General features: G+C 42.1%; 1 protein-coding gene across 6 annotated transcripts in view; it reads left to right on the forward strand.

Annotated features, from left to right (window-relative positions):
- The first annotated feature begins 699 nt into the window (after positions 1-699).
- The window catches only part of carmil3 (capping protein regulator and myosin 1 linker 3), a 105794-nt gene continuing 86333 nt past the window's right edge, over positions 700-20160 (forward strand). For 4 of the 6 annotated variants that reach the window (XM_026148431.1, XM_026148436.1, XM_026148437.1 and 1 more), the window contains exons 1-3: positions 2016-3075; positions 6336-6430; positions 19035-19085. In XM_026148431.1, the coding sequence (XP_026004216.1) occupies positions 3018-3075; positions 6336-6430; positions 19035-19085 (204 nt within the window). In that variant the 5' untranslated portion in view covers positions 2016-3017. Of the gene's footprint in view, positions 1033-2015; positions 3076-3126; positions 3190-6335; positions 6431-19034; positions 19086-20160 lie in introns of those variants that run through there. The other 2 variants (XM_026148432.1, XM_026148435.1) reach the window with 2 other exon arrangements.

Raw genomic sequence — 20160 nt, forward strand, 5'->3', positions numbered from 1 at the left:
ATTTAGGCTGCATCTAAGAAAAAAGCAGCCTAACTGCGTTGCATAAGCGATGACATTGACAAATAGCAGCCGTTCAGATGAGAGGGTGAATCATATGTCATTGTTACTTACAGCTTGAGCTGCAACCTGGCCTCACAATCCTCCTTCCCAAATCCTATCACAGCTGTGAGCGGTGGTCTCACAGCTCTGAGGAGAAAGCCACTGAATGAAACTGTTTGATATATGGCTCTATTCCCCCCGATGTCCTCACGTTGTTACAGACATATTGCCACGAAGACACATTTATCAGACGCATCATATCAGCTTTCTGCTCATGACATCACAAAACCGTTTCTTTTCTGAGAAGAGCTATAGTTTAAAAATTCTTCAAATAAATAATTACTTACTGTCGGACACAGGGGAATACAAGAGCCCATATGAATGGTTTGACACATGGAAGCCTTAAATCCTGCAGGAGGATTCAGGGTCCTCATGAGCAGGATCATCTACTAGAGCAGATGTTGTGACTTCCATTCAGTGATCACATTTAAACAAGTTTGATTACGGAATGTGTTTCTTACTTTTTCATTTCTTATCTCATTTCAAACTCGTTTAGTTTATAATTTACAGTGCTATTGCTTCTGAGAGAAACAAAGGTTTTTCTTATCTGACTTTCATCTTAATGCTTTATTTCTTAAAAGGGATGTATAGTTTTAATCAGTTTTTTTTAAATTAAATAGATGTTTATTGGAATCAAAAATACATACAATACAAATTGAGGGTATTAAACAGGGAGCAGCATATAAATACGTAATGTAAATATACTATCAAAATATTCAAATCCATATTGAAAAGTTTTCTAATTTGTATTTTCATAGCGACTATATGAAAGTTTTTTTCAAATATCACTTTTCATAACAATAGTAGAGTTTGCCTCACCTAACCAGTGGGCTTTCAAACTGCCAGAGAAATTAAATTAGCTAGGCTACTTGTAAGTAGCTAAGGACCACATGAAGCAGCCAACCAAAGATCCTGGCACTCTTGAAAAGCACTGTGAGTTAAACTTGCATTAAGGTCGGACACAGATGCTCCAGACTTTTCCTCTATAGAGCTGTGTGTAACTAAATTATCCACCTAACATTAACTACTGATGCAGCTCAACATACCACCAGCTCTTAATTCAGTTCATACAAATGGTGTAACTAGCAGGCAACTTAGGAACCTCATTAAGGAAAAAAAAAAAAGAGGTTGTTTTATTGTAGCTAAATGTGAATATAATGTACTTAGAGTATTAGCAACAGCAGCTAGCAAGGATGTTCAGAAATATATGTATATATATATATATAAAATTATTTTATTATTATTTATAGCTAAAGCTAGCTAGTTAATTTGATGAACATGCTAAGGAGCTTTTTGGAAACTATTGTATAGGCTAGTATTTATAGGCTTATATGAAAACAAAATCATGATTCATTAACAAGTGATTACCGTTTGCATGAATTAATAATCGGCAGATCAAAAATATATGAAACACTGTAGTTATTGCAGTGTAAAACATGTAAATTATTAGGCCAAAGTAGTGGCTAGGAAAAGTTCTGAATTATTATTTGTAGCTAAGGCTAGCTAGTTAATTTGGTGAGCATGCTAAGACGCTGATGAAAATTATGGCCGGAAACGTTTTGAAAAAGTTCAGCTTTGAAAATATTTTTGATATATGTTAAAAAAAAAAGTTTTTAGTTTTTAGTAGAATGAAAACAAAGCTCCCTCCTCCCTCAACTGCCAATGGACTAGTTAATTTCACAGTAGCTTGCAGTTGCTAATATATGCTATTACCAATTACTGTAGACTGTTTTCTACAGTCATTGGCTATTACAAGAGCATATAGCTAGAAACGGTGGTTAAATGTATGCTAACATTTATTTAAGTACTTTACTGAAGTCAATTTTAAATGTACTTTGACTGTATTAGGCTACTTTCTTATGTATTCTTCTGAAGATTTTTATATTTACTTATATATTACACTGTATATAAATAACCAGTACTATAATTAAAATAATTTCATGCTACAATATTTAACAGATAAGGTTTATACAATTCACGAATCCATACCTGACCCATTATTATAATACATATGATTCTGCACAATGAACACTTTAGCTTTAGATATTTTATGCATGATTTGATGCTAAAACAGGTTTTTTCTTTCACTATTAGGACTCCTCCTTATGTATAGAGTACATAGCAGTGCATACTTGTTTTGCCAAAACATATAGGAACTCCTGTACAGTGCCACTTTTCATGCGAGCTCAGGGTTGTATTTAAGCCTGAAAATCCACCCTGATTGTTTCCACACTTAGTTTTCTATATGGTATTTCTTTCCAATCAAATGATCAAATCTAAATTCCTGTTATAGTAATTTTGTCTAAACAGCACATCAAAGATTCTGTCGCTTAAAACAAGGTAAAACCGTCTCACTTTGTTTCCCAGCAAAGACATTTGAAGATTTGACTAGAAAGTGTTCTATTGTTATTGTTTTTAGCCAAAATCATGATTTATCAGCAAGTGATTACCTTTGAATGTAAGAATCAATCAATTAAAAATATATGAAAAGTGTAGTTATTACAGTTTAAAACATGTAAATTATTAGGACGCCTGGAAGCCTAGAATCTCTGCAATTTAACAATAGGACTCTTTCCTTTGTCTATTTTTTATGGTACATCTGCTATTTCAAACAAATGATGGTGACCTAAAGATGATGAAGAGTATCTCAAACCTCTCTCTCTCCCCCCTTTCTCTCTCTCTCTCTCTCTCTCTTGTCTGAGTGCTGAAGTCGGAGGCGCTCCTCGGGTTTGCCACTGCGCACCGCGGCATCGCTTCTCACCACACTGTGCGGACTGTTGCTGCGCCTGGAGCACCTGCAGGCGCTGAAAGAAGAAAAAGAAGAAGAAGGGGGGAAGAAGTGGACAGCGATTGCCTAAAGAGACATCTGAGAGAGGAGAGGAAGGAGAAGGGGGCCGGACAGGCGGGAGGAGCGCACCATGGCCTCAAAGGAGACTACAGCGGCGGGCTTTGCCAACGTCAACAGGGAAATCACAGGTGAGCTCCCGACCCGGGATGACTTTTTCGGGGAAAAGTGTGTTTTTAACACCGCTTCGAGCACTCCCGAGAACGCGAGAGGATGGATGAGAGCAGCTCTCGGGACGCGTACGGGTAGTTTTCTTTTACTCAGCTGCTCTTTAAACAACCTCTTTCCACTGCGTTTGATTTGAAAGGAGTTATCACCGCAGGGAAACGCAGGATATGCCTCCCCAAGGCAAAACCACAGTTAATGGCTGTTCGGGCTTGTGAGGACTGTAATCCTAGCGATCTCAGTGCAGGAGTCTTCACTTTGGGATTGATTTGTTATAAAGATCCGCGGTGAAATTTATCGTGCGCACGGGTCCAGTAGTGCTGTCAGAGTTATTTTCAAGTGCTGCGGTGCGTGTGAGCGCGTCATGGCTTTGTTGTGCATTCATTAGGAGTTTTTTTTTTTTAATGGCTTTCTTTTCTCGCTGCACGTGTGTGCGTGGGAGTTATTGTGTGACTGCAAGCGCTTTTCGTACAGCTGGAAGCCTGAGCCTGTGTCTCCCGCTGAAGAGATCGGACAGCACAGGACACACGAACACACCATGTTTGGATGGTAGAGTGTTGATGAAGGGTGTCTCTCACCGCTAATTATCCTGATGGAGTTAAGTCCCGCTGTTTACCAGCTCAACCTGGTCAAGCACCTTCTGTGTGGCCTGGTTGTAAGAGGCAGGCGGTATTAGGCCATTAACACACCTGCTAGTGGAGGACCAGATGGGGAGGGGTGGGGGAGATGGGGTTCCTGAGGCTTGGGGAAGGTGAGTGAGCACATCCATCAAACTGCCAGAAAAGGCAGGGTGTATTAGAGGGAACTGACGGTGGAAAGGGGGACTGACCCATGCTGGTTTTTCATCTCCACCGCACCTTGCCCCTTTTTTAGGGAACAGATGCTGAGGTCACACCGGCAGGCCTTGGGGGGTTCTGGATAGTGCGTTAAAAGGTTTAAGCGATTGGGTCTTACCCAGCTTAATGTCAATAACTCTCTGGTTGTCTTCAGCTGATCCTTCTTTCGATCTACCTGAGTGTGCCCCCCCTCTCAATCCCATCCCTGTCTCATCCTGCTGGCATCTGCCGCTGCTCAGTCAAGCGTGAGAGCCAACTTCATGGTTGTTGCCGGATGGGGACTGTGAGAATTGTGTGTGCGTGTGTGTGGTTGATACAGTGGGAAAGTTGGGAGACTGTGAGTGGAGCGTCGTGACACAGCATGACTCGCTGTATCTCCATCTGCTGGGCTCCATGAGTGCATATTTAGCACGGATGGCCCCATTTGAGATGTGTGCTGTGAACATATCACAGCTTGTAGGCATATGTGCGTGGTTCCACACTGAGGCTATAGGCTGATGTTATTTTGATGTTGGTTGTTGTTTGGGGGGGGGGGGGGGGGGGGGGGGGGATGTAATTGGCAGAGGCCTCTGGTGCGGTTCAGTGAGCTTCACAGGGTCGCCTGCCTGGCATGGTGGGGTAGAAGTCCCTAAAGACCGCAGCTCTGAATTGTGTGTTTGGTTCCGTTGAGAAGAGCCGGGCTGCTTTTTTCTTCTCTGAGGCTAAAAATAGTCCAGTTATGAGTCCTCTTCAGCTAGGAGTTGCATATGTGTCTGCCTGTCCTCATGTTGGCGTCTTTGAAGCTGTCTTCTTTTCTCTGTGACTGTTCGCCCCTGTGCGGCTGTCTTTTAAGGAATAATCCACCTCAGACACAAGACGTGATGGTCGTGGGGATTTAGCTGGGATGTGAACATATTTTTTGATTGATAACTACATCTTTAGAGCTTTTAAAAAGCTCTGAGACAGAAGAAGCACTGGGACTATTTCCAAAAATATGTCACCTGTTGGTGTCCTAAATCCAAAGTCTGTCATGTTCATCACCATACATCAAAATGATGACAAGAAAAACCCAAACAAGGTGTCATGTAAAGACTGCTTGTTTGTCTCATCAGTTGCTGAAAAATATCCAGTTTACCCTCTTCATAAATGCACAACTACTATGCACTTTACTTTTAGTTGTTGGACAAAATTACTTGAAGTGTTTTAGCTCTCACGTGATCTTCATCAGCCTCTTTTACTTATTTGCATAAAAACAAGACTTCAATCTTAACACGAGGCAAATGAGGCATTATCTGCTGATGATGACCACATATTTCAGCTGGTTTTTAGATTCTGAAACTTTTTATTTCAAGACTTGGCAAAGAAGAGAAACCTAAATACTTTAACCAACACATGAAAAAGGTTTTAACCCCCCACCACCTGATAGCTGGGGTGCTTGGACATCGAAGGGTTAATTAGGGATCAAGCTTTAATGTGCTGAATTGGCATCAGCACTGATACTGAACTTTATTAAGCGGGTTTAGCATGGAGCATGATTTAATCACATTCCAGCCAAGACCTCTGTAGTCAAAAGAAGATTATTGCCATCTGCAGTAATTTATATATGTATAGTGTGGCATGACTGTAGTTTGGGACCTCGCTGCTTTTCCATGTGCCTAAGAAAAGTAGGAGGCGGGAACAACAGCGGCAACACCTCTGCATAGAAGAGATTGAGTAATTGATTGACGCTGATCAAGACACATACAGCACAAAAAAAGGAGTTGGGCTTGTGGCGGGTTGCAAAGTGGCTCGCAGACTAAAGCAACTTAAATAACTGCTGGTTGATTATATACTTTAGTCTATATTTATTTTCTTCCAAAGATGTTCCTCAGTCTGATGCGCTGTATTAAGGAGGTGCTGTATTATCACAATTCACATTAAAAGTTGCCTTTGAGTCACTGCAGTTTAGTGATTCCACTTCCCTTCTGGGCTGGGTATGACAGCAGCCTCTTGTGCACAGTATTGTTTTATTTATCAGTTACTAGAAGTTAGTATTCACTCTAAACCTTTAGACAGCATTTTAACAGCTGAAGCCCTCTACTGACTTTTGTCACCCTCATGTTACTTTGATATGCAGGAGTGGCCCGATCAGTGCATTTCAGACAGTGAAGAACAAGAGCCCTTATATTGAATGGATACTCAGAATCAGTATTTGGAAAGAAAACTGGTGCATCTCATTCTTATTCCGTTTTTTTCTTTCCATTTTTCATCATGCTTTATGTTCTAATTTACCGATTTACCCTCTTGAAAGCCTTTCAAAGCATTTCTCAGAGCATCTCAGGACTGTAACCTTTTTTCTGTAATGTGTTTACATTATGTAATCAGTGCTCCTTTTTTTTATCCTTGTCTTTCCCTCTCTGCCTTCTTTCCAGAGAGCATCAGAAAGGTGCTGGACAAACAAGCCATTAAGTTTGTGCGAGCCGTCAAGCAGGACATGAGGAGCGGCAAGTCAGAGGACAGGATTCTGGTGAGAGACGCCGATACCCGCACTCCACCCCAGCACCTCCCCCCACTTCATTCTTGTGTTCACACCGGTGACCCGAGAGAGCTGCTAATAAAATGAAAGAATCTTTCCGTGCGAGGCTTTAAATGTGCGACAGAGTGACGCTGGCTCGTTAAAGTCAAAATGGAAATCAATAGAGCTTAATTGCAACAAATTGAAAGGGCCGTAAGAAGTCGCAGATTGTACTTCCTGAGCCACACAACAGACGCGTTGAAAATTAGGCTTAAGACAGATGCTGTCTAAGCAGAGCAAAGTGGACACCATGCCGTGTCCCACTGAATCCATCCTCAGAGTTTATTAGATGTGGCAGGATGGCCTTAATGCCGCAGGCGAGAGTGTGGTGTGTGCATGTGTGGAAGCCTGATGTTGTGTACATACAGGGTCCTGGTTTATTGCTTTGTTTTTGTTTTGTTTGTTATTGAAGGAGCCTCGTGTGTTTGTGTGGGACTGCATGCCAGAGGGAGTGTAGGTTGTCTGTGATGTGTTCAAGGAACCAAGGCCAGTGCTGTTATTGAGAGACTGTCAGTTAGTCAGGCACATTGGTGCCCGATCAGTTACTCATACTGTGTTGCCAAGAGCGAGCTTGTTTCCTCCTTTAAAGGCAACAAGAAAGGGATGAGCTGATGTGAGAATCCAAACTATTAACCAGGACTTCTCTCAGTTTTCCGTCCCTCCTATTATTTCTTTTCCCCCTGTCTGTCACGGTCCGCTGTGACAGACCGTGCGGTGGTGTGTATGGTGGACCCAGGTGCGAACACAGGTGAGCAGGCGGGAGTGAACTTTAAACAAAAGCGAGCCTTTATTGTGGCTGATGACAAGGTATACAAATACAGCAGGGATAGCGTGGCTAACGGAAACTTAAACTGGGAATAACTAAGGTAAAGCTATGACTAAGAATACAATAGACCGGGCATGGAAACATAGAGGGTGGAAACACAGACGACGCGACGCAGACTACATGAAACACAGAGACTAAATACACATGAGGGATGATCAGGGGAAGTGGCCACACATGGGATCACAGCTGACACACATGAACCTAACGACAGGACAGGAGGGTGCAACTGAATACACTGACAATGAATACAGACTTACAAAGTAAAACAGGAAACATGGAAATTAGACATAACAAGAACTAAACACAACCACGCAGACAGGACTCATGACCCAGGGAAACTTAGAACAGGGGAGATGACATAACTGACAGCAAGAACTTGACAGTACAAGACACACAGACATAAACACACGAAGGGCAAGGGAGACTTAATGCAAGGGAAATAAATACAAATGGCTGGACTACCTTAAAGAACCTAAACAAACAATAAACATCAAAATAGGCTAAACATAACACACTGGGTCACACGACCCAGGACCATGACACTGTCTCTGCCTTGCCTCCACCTATCTCCATCATTACCACACCCCCCTCTATTTTTGTCATCCTCTCTTTGTTTCCCATCCCTCCTCCCTCCCTCCTCCTTCCCTCCCTCCTTGTCTGTCCATCTTGATTATTCTCCTCCCTGTCATCCCCCCCCCCCCCCCCCCCGCCACGCTGATCGCCTCTCGCTTTCTCTCCATCTCTCCACTTTTATGCCCTTCCACTCGTCCCTCCATCTTTACTCAAACCTGTAAAAGGGTATTGAGCTTCTCTTTCCATCAGAAGCAATTCAATTAGGTCTTTGCCTTACGAGAGTTTTTTTTTCTCTTACTATCCAAATGGGCTTTGGCTGCTGCTGCTGCCTCTGCAACTGCTCCAAAGGATGTTGGATGCAGCTATATATGTATTCGTTCTAGCTCGTTGTCAAGGTCTCCCCCCTTCCTAAAAGGCAATCTTTTCACTCTAATGGATACATTTGTTTGGATGTAAGAAGGGCGAATAGACAAGAGAGTTTGTAAATTGACTTTTTTCAGTCTCTCTGGGTATTATGCACATAATATTCATGCTTGAAAGTATCATACATGGAGGTCAGAAAGTGGCGCATTCTAGGATTGCTGTCAGATGCAGAGCTTGAATTTTGTCCTGGAGAAGAAAAGAAAACCACATCTTCCATCTCGATTCCCCTGGTTTGTTCGGTTCACAGGAAGAGAGTTTAAAACATCAACTCTGTATTTACTTTTACATTCAAGTCTTTGTTCTACATTTGCTCTCTCTGTCTTTTTTTTTTCGTGCCCTTCTTTGCCTCCAGAGACTGCTGGTATCCAACTGTCTGTGTGTGTTGACTGTACCAGCCATCATGCTGTGACACACACTTACACACAGGCACACACAGGGTTGTCTCCCCCACCACCCATCTCAGACAGACACAGGCCCAGCGTGACATCTAAACAGCACCGAGGGCACTGCGTTGGGGAGCATCAACATGCACGATTCCATCATTGGCTATGCTCAGACACGCACATGCACATTTACCCATGTGTGTGCATTTTGCATACATGTGCAGAAGGTATTAATGCACACTCGCACTGCTCAGTGCATCCAAACTTGCTCGCATACACACACACACTCTTACAGCCATTATTAGATCACCCTATTTGAAGATTAGAGGCAACTCTGAAAACAAAGCATCTTCAAAGGCTGAGTGGGGGAGAGAGCGATATGGAAGAAGGGAAGGGAGGAGTGGGCGGGTGTTGCTGGAAGAGGAGGGGAGAGCATGCCAATGGAGCAAAGGGAATGAAGGAAGGAGAGAGGGGGGGAAGGAATCTCTGATGTGTTATGATGCCCCAGTTGCCGATTTGGTTCTTCCGCCACTTATTTACCCTGATCGGTCGCTCTGTTTTATCCTCTGTTGACTCTGCGGTTTCTTCACTCCCACCTAATAACGGGCCTATTACTGGCTGAAAGTGCCACTGTTTGACAGCCCTGAACACACTTGGGTGCTTATTCCCACTTAAGCTGCACGGTTGCGTGGAGGTCCCATTCATGGGGCTCTTGTAGAACTGAGGTTTGAGGTCAAGTTTAAGCTACTGCGTTTAATGATTCGATTGTGCCCGTGTGCTCTGTGGGTTTGCCGGTGTGGAGGATGTGCGCAGCAGGGCTGCTTGTGATGAAATTAGTAGAATATGTAATGATTTATGGTTAGCAATCACTTTCAAAGTAGCTTTATTGAACATAAATCATTCAGAACTGAAAATCATTTGCCCTTTAATGGACCCACACTGAACAAAGCAATTGCAAAAAAGCCCAAAAACCTAGCCACACGTGCCATTTCTTGCTCTTGGAGACTTCTAGTACCAAGTGAGTATTTATATTTATATTTCTAATTCTACTTTTTTGTTTTATTTATTTTATTTCTCTAACAAGCAGTAGAAATGCTAGTTTGCAGTAAAAGTGTACCTTCAGCAATATGGATGTAGCTGTGGTGCACAATATTTTTTTTTGGCATCATTGGGTGAAAATTCCATTTTAACCTTTCAGCATATTGTAGCTCAGGCAGTCTGTGAAGGCTTGTGCAAATCTTCTTGGCTTTGTTTTCAGTGCTTTTGATGATGTGATGGGTAAGGTTTGGCAAATCACGTCTTTTCATAGAGAGGGCAGTCTTACTTGTTTGTTTGTTAGATCGAACCCAAGCTGTGCGTAGCTAAAATTAGTTTTTTTTATTTATTGCACTTCATTCATGTTCTTATAGTGATGATGATGTGTTGTTTTGGGCAGCCCTTTCTTCAAGCGGTACAAAACTAAACTAAATTGACAGAGATGAAAAAAGTGAAAGACACAGTTCTTTAAAAAATTCTTGCAGTAATTCTTACAATATACAAACCCTATTCGTAGAACTATATAGAACTACAAACAGTTGCTGTTGGTCAGACAAATGGTTCATGTAATTTTCCTGTAATCAATAAGGTGTTTTGTGGTTGGGTGTGTAGGTGGATATGCCATTAAAAACAGAGGAAGAATTTAAACGTAGCTCGTGGGCTGTGGTGGTGCATTTGTGTCAGTTTTATCTTAATGCAGTGTATGAAACATGTGCACATACTCGGGTGCTTTGGGGGCTTTGACAGATTTGGTAAATTCTGTGTTTTCTATTTGTTCTAGATTTCTGCCTCCGTCACCTCTGAGAGTAGAGCCCATTCTTCTTCTTTTCCTGGACTACCAACAACATGCAAAAACTGAGAAATAACTAATCATGATTACCAAAACCGTGCCAGCATGGATTTTCCTGATTAGTTACTAATTACAAATTAGCAACTTGTAACTGATTAGTCATTTTTCAAAAAAAATTAATTAAAATGTCAAAAGATATAATTTTGATAAATGTACAACAGAAAATATTTGCCAAACTAGTGCATAACAATACTAATACATTGAAAAAAAATACATACATAATTATTTACAGTAGTAAATACTGATTATATTTATTTTAAAGAATTACAGACCTATTAATAATAACAGACATCTCCAGTAATTTGTAGATCCTGCTAAATCAGAGTAGTTGTTTGTGTTTGTGTGTGTGTGTGTGTGTGAGTGTGTGTGTGTATACTCCTTGAATAAGTAAACTTTACCACAAACTGGAGCCAAATACTGCGTCTACTGTATGGAACAGCAGCCAAGTAGTCGCTCTTCTGAAAGTGTTTGACTTTATATCCTATGATCAGTCCATGAAAATCTTTAAAGTAAAACCTTTAAGATAATCCTATAACAATAAGACAGCCAATGAAGCGTGATTGAAATTGGCATTGTGTTTATTGTTCTTGGTTTGGAGTCTAATAATTGATTTTTGATTTATACTGGTTTAGAGACCATCACAATAATCCAGCAGCGAGGGAAATAAAAGGATGAGTGATAGTTTGTGCCATCAAAAATCATTACTGAGCATATCTTGGCGACATTCCTCAGATGGTCGTAACATAACTGGATCATTAGCGTGTTTCTTGTAAGTGAAGCTAGCGTGACAGAGCATATCCAGCCTTCTGATATTTCCTTTTTAACAGTACTTTGTTAGGGACAAAGCAAAGACAGGATGCCATGATACAGCAGTTAAATTTTAAAAGAACTACTGGCGGCCATTTTTTAACCTCTGTTGGCTTTACGGGACGATACTGCTGCATGTCATTAGCAGTTGATTAAAATGGAAAGCAAGCCTCCCAGTCTGTTGTTGTATTTATTTTTTTCCTCCTTTAAGTTTTTATTTTTCGCATACTCCTATGGGTTTTTAACATCTTCATGAATAAGCGTTTTTGATAGTTTTGCTGTGTGCCTGTTAAATTATTAAATTTTATTACTTTGCAGTTGCACAATTGCTTCTGTTCCTCAGTGCCTAGACCGGTGAAGGCTCCATCATTGACTTGGGTTTTACTGACTTGTCCAGACCCATAAGGTAAATGAGGAGTTGCAAAACCAAGTCTGCATGTTTAGAATTCTTCTTGCGTCTTCTGTGGCTCCTTTAATGCCATTCAAGGTAATGTCATTGGGTCTTCTTACATTAAACAAAGACTTCATATTTTGCAAGCCTGCCTTACATTGACAGGAAGCATGAAAAATATGGGGATATCCAGAGATAGATTATCATATGGAGACAGACTGTTAGTAGCATTATAGTAAATGGAGGTGCTTTTTTTTTCTTAGTTTAATCCATTAGCCTAATATGCATTTATTCTGACAGCTTTTGTTCAGTGTGCCTTTTGTGAGTCCTGCCACGTTATGAGGCTGCAACATATTACAGGAGTATCCTTTTAAGGCTTTCATAGTGATTCCACTATGAAAGGTCAGCACACCTCTGTGAGGTCTCTTCTCAGGGTTGGGGACAAAATCTGTTGTTGTTGTTTTTTTCTTTAAGTAGCTGAACTTTTGTGCTTGCAGTGAGTGTTTTGCTATACTGTGTTGAGATTAAATGGGTGCTCCTGGGCTGGGGATGTGTACCCATGACCTGGTTATATATGCTTCTGTAATCTTGAGACAGGTTATATGGATATGTAAGAGGAAGTGCTTTGACGTAGGGCTGGGCAATATGCCCTAAAATCCATATTGCGGTATAATTTGAAGCATGTGCGGTAACGATATATATTGTGATATATTCTTTTCTTCTGTACATATATATATATATAGATGTCAAAATGACTGAACAGTATAGAATGCCATTTTAATAACATTTATTGTGCAAAACTTTTCAAATAATTTTTAAGATGTAACAGATCTTTTTCCAAACAATGTAACACAAAATTCTTAAATAGCAAATAAAAATGAAGATAAGTCTGTAAACATTTTTGAATGAAAAAATGAAGTTGTTGAAGATAAAGTGCAAAATGTGCCTTTGGAAAAGATGAGTCTGCTAGTGTGTAGGGCCACCTTTTTTCTTTCCACTTGACTGACTGGGCGTTTGTGGAAGGCGCGTTCCTCATATTCAAAACGTGCTTCGTCTCTTCGCTATTACTGTCGCCCGGCATAATTTGCAGATGATATTTTCTGCTTAACATCTGAATGCTTAAACCCAAATCAGGTGCATATGACTAACGTCGCACCAGTGTTCTTTATGAGCACCTCCTCCTCCTCCTCTCCACGTGTAAGCTCCATGCTAGCTTGCAGCCGCTGCGATGATTTTGCGCAGCAACATGCGCTATTGCGGAAGAGCGGTATAGTCAAAATCTCTACCGTTGGCCAAATTCATATCGTTTATACCATATACCATTTATACCGCCCACCCCTGCTTTGACATGTTGCCTTTTTATTACTTGTGTACTAAAACCATTTTCACTATCTTGTTTGAGTACCATTTTCTAGAACAGGGATGGGAAACTCCAGGCCTCAGGGATCGGTGTCCTGCAGGTTTTGGTTATCACCCTGGCTCAACACACCTGAATCAAATGATTAGTTCATTACCAGGCCTCTGGAGAACTTCAAGACATGTTGAGGAGGTCATTTAGCCATTTAAATAAGCTGTGTTGGATTAAACATCTAAAACCTGCAGGACACCGGCCCTTGAGGCCTGGAGTTCCCCGCCCCTGCTCTAGAATATCTTTGAAGGCCTTCCGAGAATGTGACTGTGGCATCTTTGACATGTAGGCGCAGAGAGTGAAAGTGCAGCAATCCAAGCAAAAAAATTAAAGAATCTCGTTTTTGGTATTTACAACTTCAAACCCGCTGTACGCTGAAAGCAGAACAAGGTCTCTTTTTATTTTTTAATTTCCCCCATTGTCTGTGGTTTGTGTTTTAGAGAAATGGAGCCCACAGGACGGTGTGTTTGTGGCCAGTGATGGTAAAACTGAGCCAATTCTGCAGCACTTGCTTTTGATGCTGCAAAAATTGCGTGCAGTGGTGAATAAAGTCAAAAGCGAGAGATGCTCAGCGAATTATGTAACTTGACGTGGTGAAACTGGGCCTGGAAGACGACTCTTTGTTGCACAGAAAATCTAACTGTGTGTTGGACTGTGAAAGAAAGCCGAGTACAAAGGAGGAAAAGAGACGGCCGGCGCTCGCAGCGTTGTTTCACTCTCGCCAACACACGATGTGCTTGTGTAATGGTAAACATTACCACTGCATCACCCGTCATTTTCCTTTCATGGCTTTTCCCCCTGTGAGATTGTCAGCGTGGAGTTTCTAGATTCGCCGTCTGACGGTGCGTGGCGAGCGCTCAGCTGTAATTAGGACTGAGTCTTCTTTCAATTATCATAAACACATGTTGGTACCCTGTGGCGGAGACGCTACGAAGTGTGACTGCTGACCTTCTCTCCTCCCACGAGAACGAGAGAAAGTGTGAATGAGTGTTTGCGCGCGCGTGAGTTATCAGGGCTGTAAGGGAACTCTGCCTCTATTTTTATCTCTCCGTTCTATTGAGTCGCTTTCTCTCTTTCGCTCCCTCGTTCTCATTGTCTCAGTCCTTACTGTACCCGCTGCTCCTCTCCTTTCCTCTCTTCTTTCCTCATCCATTTGGCCTTCCTTACCTGCGCTCATTTCTCGTCCCATCCGGCATCCCTGCATTTGCTTGCTTTAAGCTTTCACTATTTTCCCCTCCCTTTATTGCTTTTGACCCACTCGTCCAATCCCAGCCACTCTCCAGCCTCTATTTCTCCTCTCATCCTCTCATCTCCGTCACCCATCTACATTACAGTACTTCATCCCATTATCTGCCTCTTTTCCCCCAGTTTTTCTATCTCATTTTCAGAGTGCTATCTCTTTGATTTAGGACTCCATTTTTATCAGAGAATTTGGAACAAGATGTGTTTCGGAGCTTTGCATCTCTCCCTCCCTACCACTCTAAAGTCCACTTACGAAGCAGGACCTGGGGCATCTGTGCTTTCAGACCCTCCTCTCTCTCTCTCACACACACACATACGCACACACACATAAGCTGACAGATTGACTGATGGCAGGGTTGTGTTCTTATGATGCTGGGTTCACTTGAGTGATGGTGGCTGACTCTGTGTGACAGGATGGGAGAGAGAGAGAGGGGACGAGTGTAGTCCAAAGCCAGCTTAGCAAGCTATTGTGCATCATTATACGTGCGTGAGAGTCAAAAAGCAGTGTGTGCTGTAGGAGCACGCTGAACGTATGCAAATATTGGCGATAGAATGTTTCTGATTTTCACCCCGGTGTGTGTTTGTGTGCGAGTCTTTTGGTTTGTTTTTTTAATGCCCTTGTGGCCGAGCCACAAATACCGCAGGCGGCCGAATCTGGCACTGATCCTCTTCTTGTTCCCTTCAGAGGCAATGCCGCAACACACACGCATACACATTTACACGTACAAGACCCAGAGACACACTTTGATTTGCGCCATCTCGTTTGAAGTGCAAGACCCAGAGCTTGACAGCTTATGATTAATATAAGCCCCCGCCCTCTGCCCTCTCTGCCTCGTGTGCACGCGAACACACAAAGCAGTGTAGAGATGCGTTTGTTGCTCTGTGCGTGTACTGTACACGCGGTCCTCCGCAGTGAGCTTCGGGGGCCAGCCTGCTGGCTAGATCTTTGAACTAGAGCTTTGACACCGTGCCATCACCGCAAGGGCACTTCTGGACTCCCCCAACCCCTCACCCCCCATCATCTTCGCCTTCTAGTCCTTCTCTCGCGTTACTTCCACATCACTTTTAGAGATTGTCGCCTGCTGTCTGCCTGGCTGACCAGATCAAAAAAAAAGAAAAAAGTTGACCATCTCATTTCAGAGGATTTCCTGGGTGGAAAACGAATCTTTCTGCAGCTTTTAGGATTTGTGATTGATCTGCGGAATAGAAGGTTTGCCAGAATGTCACCTTCTATTGTGGGAGGGGGTCAGGGCAAGGTGGGCAGGATTCTGCTTCTGGCTCATCATACTTGACATTAGCGTCACTGCTTGTGCCAGCTGATACTTATTATCTTTATGCTTCAGAAACTGCTTCAGAAACTATTGACTTTCTTTTTCTTTTTGGTTACTTAGGACAACCCATTTATTTATGTGATTGTCGAGGAAGAGGACGGACAGGACCAACAGTAATTTTCTCCATCCATGACTGACAGACGCTCATGTACGATGGTTGCAGTTGATGGATACATATATATATATATATATAAAACATGTATTTTAAAGCCATGTTTTTATTTTGGGTGCTCAAATGCAACTGCATAATGATGAGATACAATTAATTCCCATTTTTGATTCATTTAAATTCACATACAGAGATCAAGCACAGCAGAGCAGCTTTTCTACCCAAAGCACAAAGTGCACCGCACCTGCTACTTAGCTAGAAACACATTCACTCATTCAAACTTCCTGAATCAATAACATTGTTCTTTACTTGCTTTGAGTTGTAAGACAAGTGCTCAGGGGCTGTCTGCGAAGTGAAACACTGAAAAAGATAATACACAAATATTGAATAATCTGACTTGCTGTAGAATACAGTGTCATCAGAAACTGTTGAAGTATAACCTCCTGGCTTTGGTGCAATCAGCTGATAATTTCCTCGTTGCCTGTTATTTCCGGATAAGATGACATTCACGAGTGGCAGAGGTCGATATGTGTGCTGTGTCGGACTGTTTTAACAAATTTGAGCAAATTTAATGACTTTAGAAGGCTTTAAACATTATTTTTTGTATTATAAATGTCCCTTGTATACCAAGGAAGCAAACAAGACAAACAAGAAAGGAGAAACAACATTGGTATGGATATCTGTGCATCTCTACTTAACAGTGATTGATTTAAACAGCACCGTAACTCTATAAGATGGTCTCTTATTTGCTTCTATCTTCCACCAGTTATTTTCATTGTTAATCATTCTGCCACATTATCTTCTCCTTTCATTAGATCCCTCGCAGTACAATGAAAGCCCAAGGTGATTATCTTCCTTTTTATCCTTACCACCAAGCACAAACCCAGAGTTATCCACCTTACTACATAATATATTAAAAAAGGGGAAAAATTTGAATTTTCAGTTTCTACTTGACAATCAAAATATTTGCCTTTTCTCCCTTTTTTCTCCCACTGATTGACTTTTATTAATCGACAGCTGTTGCTACGGTACTGCTACACCACACAAATTACTAATATGTACACCTGTGAAAATGTCAGCCTCCCGCTAAGCCGTGTGTGACAATTACGGCAGAAGATATAAATTATCATTCAGATTGATATGGGTGACAGCTTTCGGGGCGGTGGGGAGACTGACAGGACTGGCTGCTGCTCAGCTCTGAACGTTGGCCCATTCTGATTAAGCTGTCTAAAATATTAAAGTGAAGCACTTTGAAGTATTACTCTGGAACTCTGACTATTGCTTACTACCGTCTACCACTCAGTTGCTATCTAGCTACAATATAGTGTGGGCTGTTAAATGATGCAGGAAGCTAACTGAAAGGCTTATTGAGACTGACAGGCTGTTGTCTCCGTTGCTTTTCGCAAACGGCAAAAAGACTTGAACCTCGCCGACTTTATAAACAATACAGCGTGCTTTTTGACTCTCTTTAAACGCAGTCGATGCGGCGCGCAGACAACAGCTCGTCCAAGTTACACAACACATAATTAGACGGCTCATAAAACCTCAAAACAACAGGGATTTTTTTTTTTTTTTTTTTTGTAGAGGATTATTGGGTGCATTTTCCCTTCACTGCTGCACACGTCCCAGCCAAGTAAGCAAAAAATAACCAGAGTATTGATTTGTCTTTAATGATGCCTCGATAGCCTGTAAATGATATAACAAGAGAGGAGAAATCCTATGCAAGAGACTTGCTTCAGCATCGGGGGATCAAATCGGCGCCCATCAGTGAGCTTGCATTATTGATGCCTTTGTTTACATGATGAGACCTTCTGTCAGGTAGCAGGATTTTATAGTGGTGCATCTGTCGTCCACGTCTTCATTATATATACAGTATTTGCGTCTCAACTTTTGTCCTTTTTTCCCCCTCCTTCTGTGTGCTTTCCCTCTGGATTTATATGGGAAATTTGTGGAGGAGCTGTGATTGGACTCCTTCTACAAAGGCCTCTCATCAAGCTTAGTGCAGCCTCTCTTCTCTGTTGGAGCCTGTTATGGATGCCTATATATTTAAGACACAGGGTTGATCTGTGAGATGAGCTTTGCTGGGAGTTGGTGAAGTATGGTGGAGGAGAAGACTTAATTATTTGGAGGGAAAAGTGGTGTCTCTGCCCTTCTATCGCCTCCTCTATCTCTCCCCTCTCTCCCTGTATCTCTTTGTATGTTTCATTTTCTTTCTTCCTCTCACTGCCACTCAGCAGGGCGCCATTAGCCATTCAGCGCAGAGAGGCCTTGAGGAATTGAAAGTGACAGAGCAGAAAAAAGAATAGAAAAACTGAAACAGGAAAGGAGACAGGGGACTTGGGAGAAGGGGGGGGGGGGGGGGGGGGGAGAGGGGTGAGGGCAAGAGGGGTTGGAGTGAGGTGTTAGGTGGGAGCAAACCAGGCAGGACACAGTGCCACATTGGGAGATGGGAGGGGGGGTTAGGGATTAAGCAAGAAAATGAACACATTTCCATGGAGATGAAGAGAGAAATCAGAGGAATGAAAGGATGCAAGGGAAGGAATTATGGACAAGACAATTTGAAAGCTGGCTGAAAAAGAGCATGGAGACAGTGGTCGAGAGTTAGAGACGCGGCTTGGAAGGGCTAGAGACGCGCAGTGCATGCATGCATGTATTGAGTATGCTAATTATGGAATTTCTGAATTATGAATGAGATTAATTGCATAGGCAGATGTGAATTTATTCACATTTTCTTTCTCTTAATTTACCCCAGACACTTTTAAATGGTAATGGCTTTTTTCTGACAAAAGCACAACTCTTTTTGCTTACTCTTCCTCTGTCTTTTTTTTGTCTTCTCCCTGTTATTTCACCAGTATTCTTGCCGGGGCGATGAGGCGTCTGTTGAATAAGTACTACTTAGTTCCATCACCACAACTTGGCACGATAAATTGGACTGTGAAATGACTTGCAGTCCCGCCATCATATGTCTTTGACACACATACGCACACGCACGCTCACGTGCTGTCGTCATTAGCTCACTAATGTCTAGGGTGCTTAGCATGACTTACGAGCCATTTGGATGAACTGCGGAGATGATTTGCTCTCTTTATGGGATGTTTGTGCTGTGCTATTTTTTGCTGCGATTTGCATTTTGCATTTCCTGCTGTCTGACAGAAATATAAATGTGTTCTCCCCTCAGGTCCTGGCAACATGGAGACTGTATCTCTTTGCTGTCAAAGTGCCCACCAAGGTAAATGTTCCCCCGCTCTCAGTGGAATTTTATGGCTTTCACTTGCCAGCCTTGATCTCATGGTAATTCGCAGAAAATGTGACAAAGAAAAAAAAATCAAAGGCTTTTCAGAGCAGGAGAAAAGAGATAACGATGATGACTGCAGTGATGATGTTATAGGATGATAGTAGTAATGATGACAATTACAATGTAGACGACGAGGGGCAGGTGGGATAAAACTAAAGCAGCAGTTTGAGGATGTAAATATAGTTTTTAGCTTGCAGCCAGTAGCTAAGATGCAGCTGGTCACCTTTGCTACTGGCTGTTTCAACAATACACTGTATATAAAAGATACAACAAACTTCTGGGTCACAAAAGTGAAGCCAGTAGTGCCTTAAACCTGTCTCCCTGAGGTGCCTCATTGGGTCAAAGTCTGTGGGGAAAACAGCCCCACTTCTCACTTTCTTAATGATCTCAGTAAACACTTTCCTTATGATTTCTTGATCTTTTAAGTAGAGATGGACCGATCCGATATTACGTATCAGTATCGGTCCGATACTGACCTAAATTACTGGATCGGATATCGGAGAAAAATAAAAAATGTAATCCGATCCATTAAATATCACGAAAGCACCTCACAAAACTTGCAACACGCCGTAACTCACCTCAGAACGTTAGCACGTCGGAGCAGTATGCATCACGTGATAGAGCGGCTGTGGCATGCGGGACCTGTCGGTGGTCTGGATAGCATTTGGAGCTTTGCTAGCAACCCGGCATTTCATCTCCGACAAAGTTATCCCGAGAGAAGTAAAGCAAGTGTGTAAGTCCATCTCTGAATGTTTGTAAAGCATTCCTGCGTTAAGCTTAACAAGCGACTGCCTCTCGCTCTCCGACTGCTACTTCAATCGTGAAACTGCTTAAATGATCAGCTGATCGGCTTTTCTGTCACGAGTCCGTCTCTCTTGTTTGTTTTTGGTCCCCTTTGTGCCAGAAAGAGGAAACCAGCGGTTGAACAACAGCAGCATGTTTAAGCTTGATAAGCTGTTGTTAGAATTTATTTAATATTACTTTCTACACCAGGATCTTTTTCTACGTA

This window comes from Astatotilapia calliptera, chromosome 18, assembly GCF_900246225.1.
Source record: "Astatotilapia calliptera chromosome 18, fAstCal1.2, whole genome shotgun sequence".
Taxonomy (NCBI): Eukaryota; Metazoa; Chordata; class Actinopteri; order Cichliformes; family Cichlidae; genus Astatotilapia; species Astatotilapia calliptera.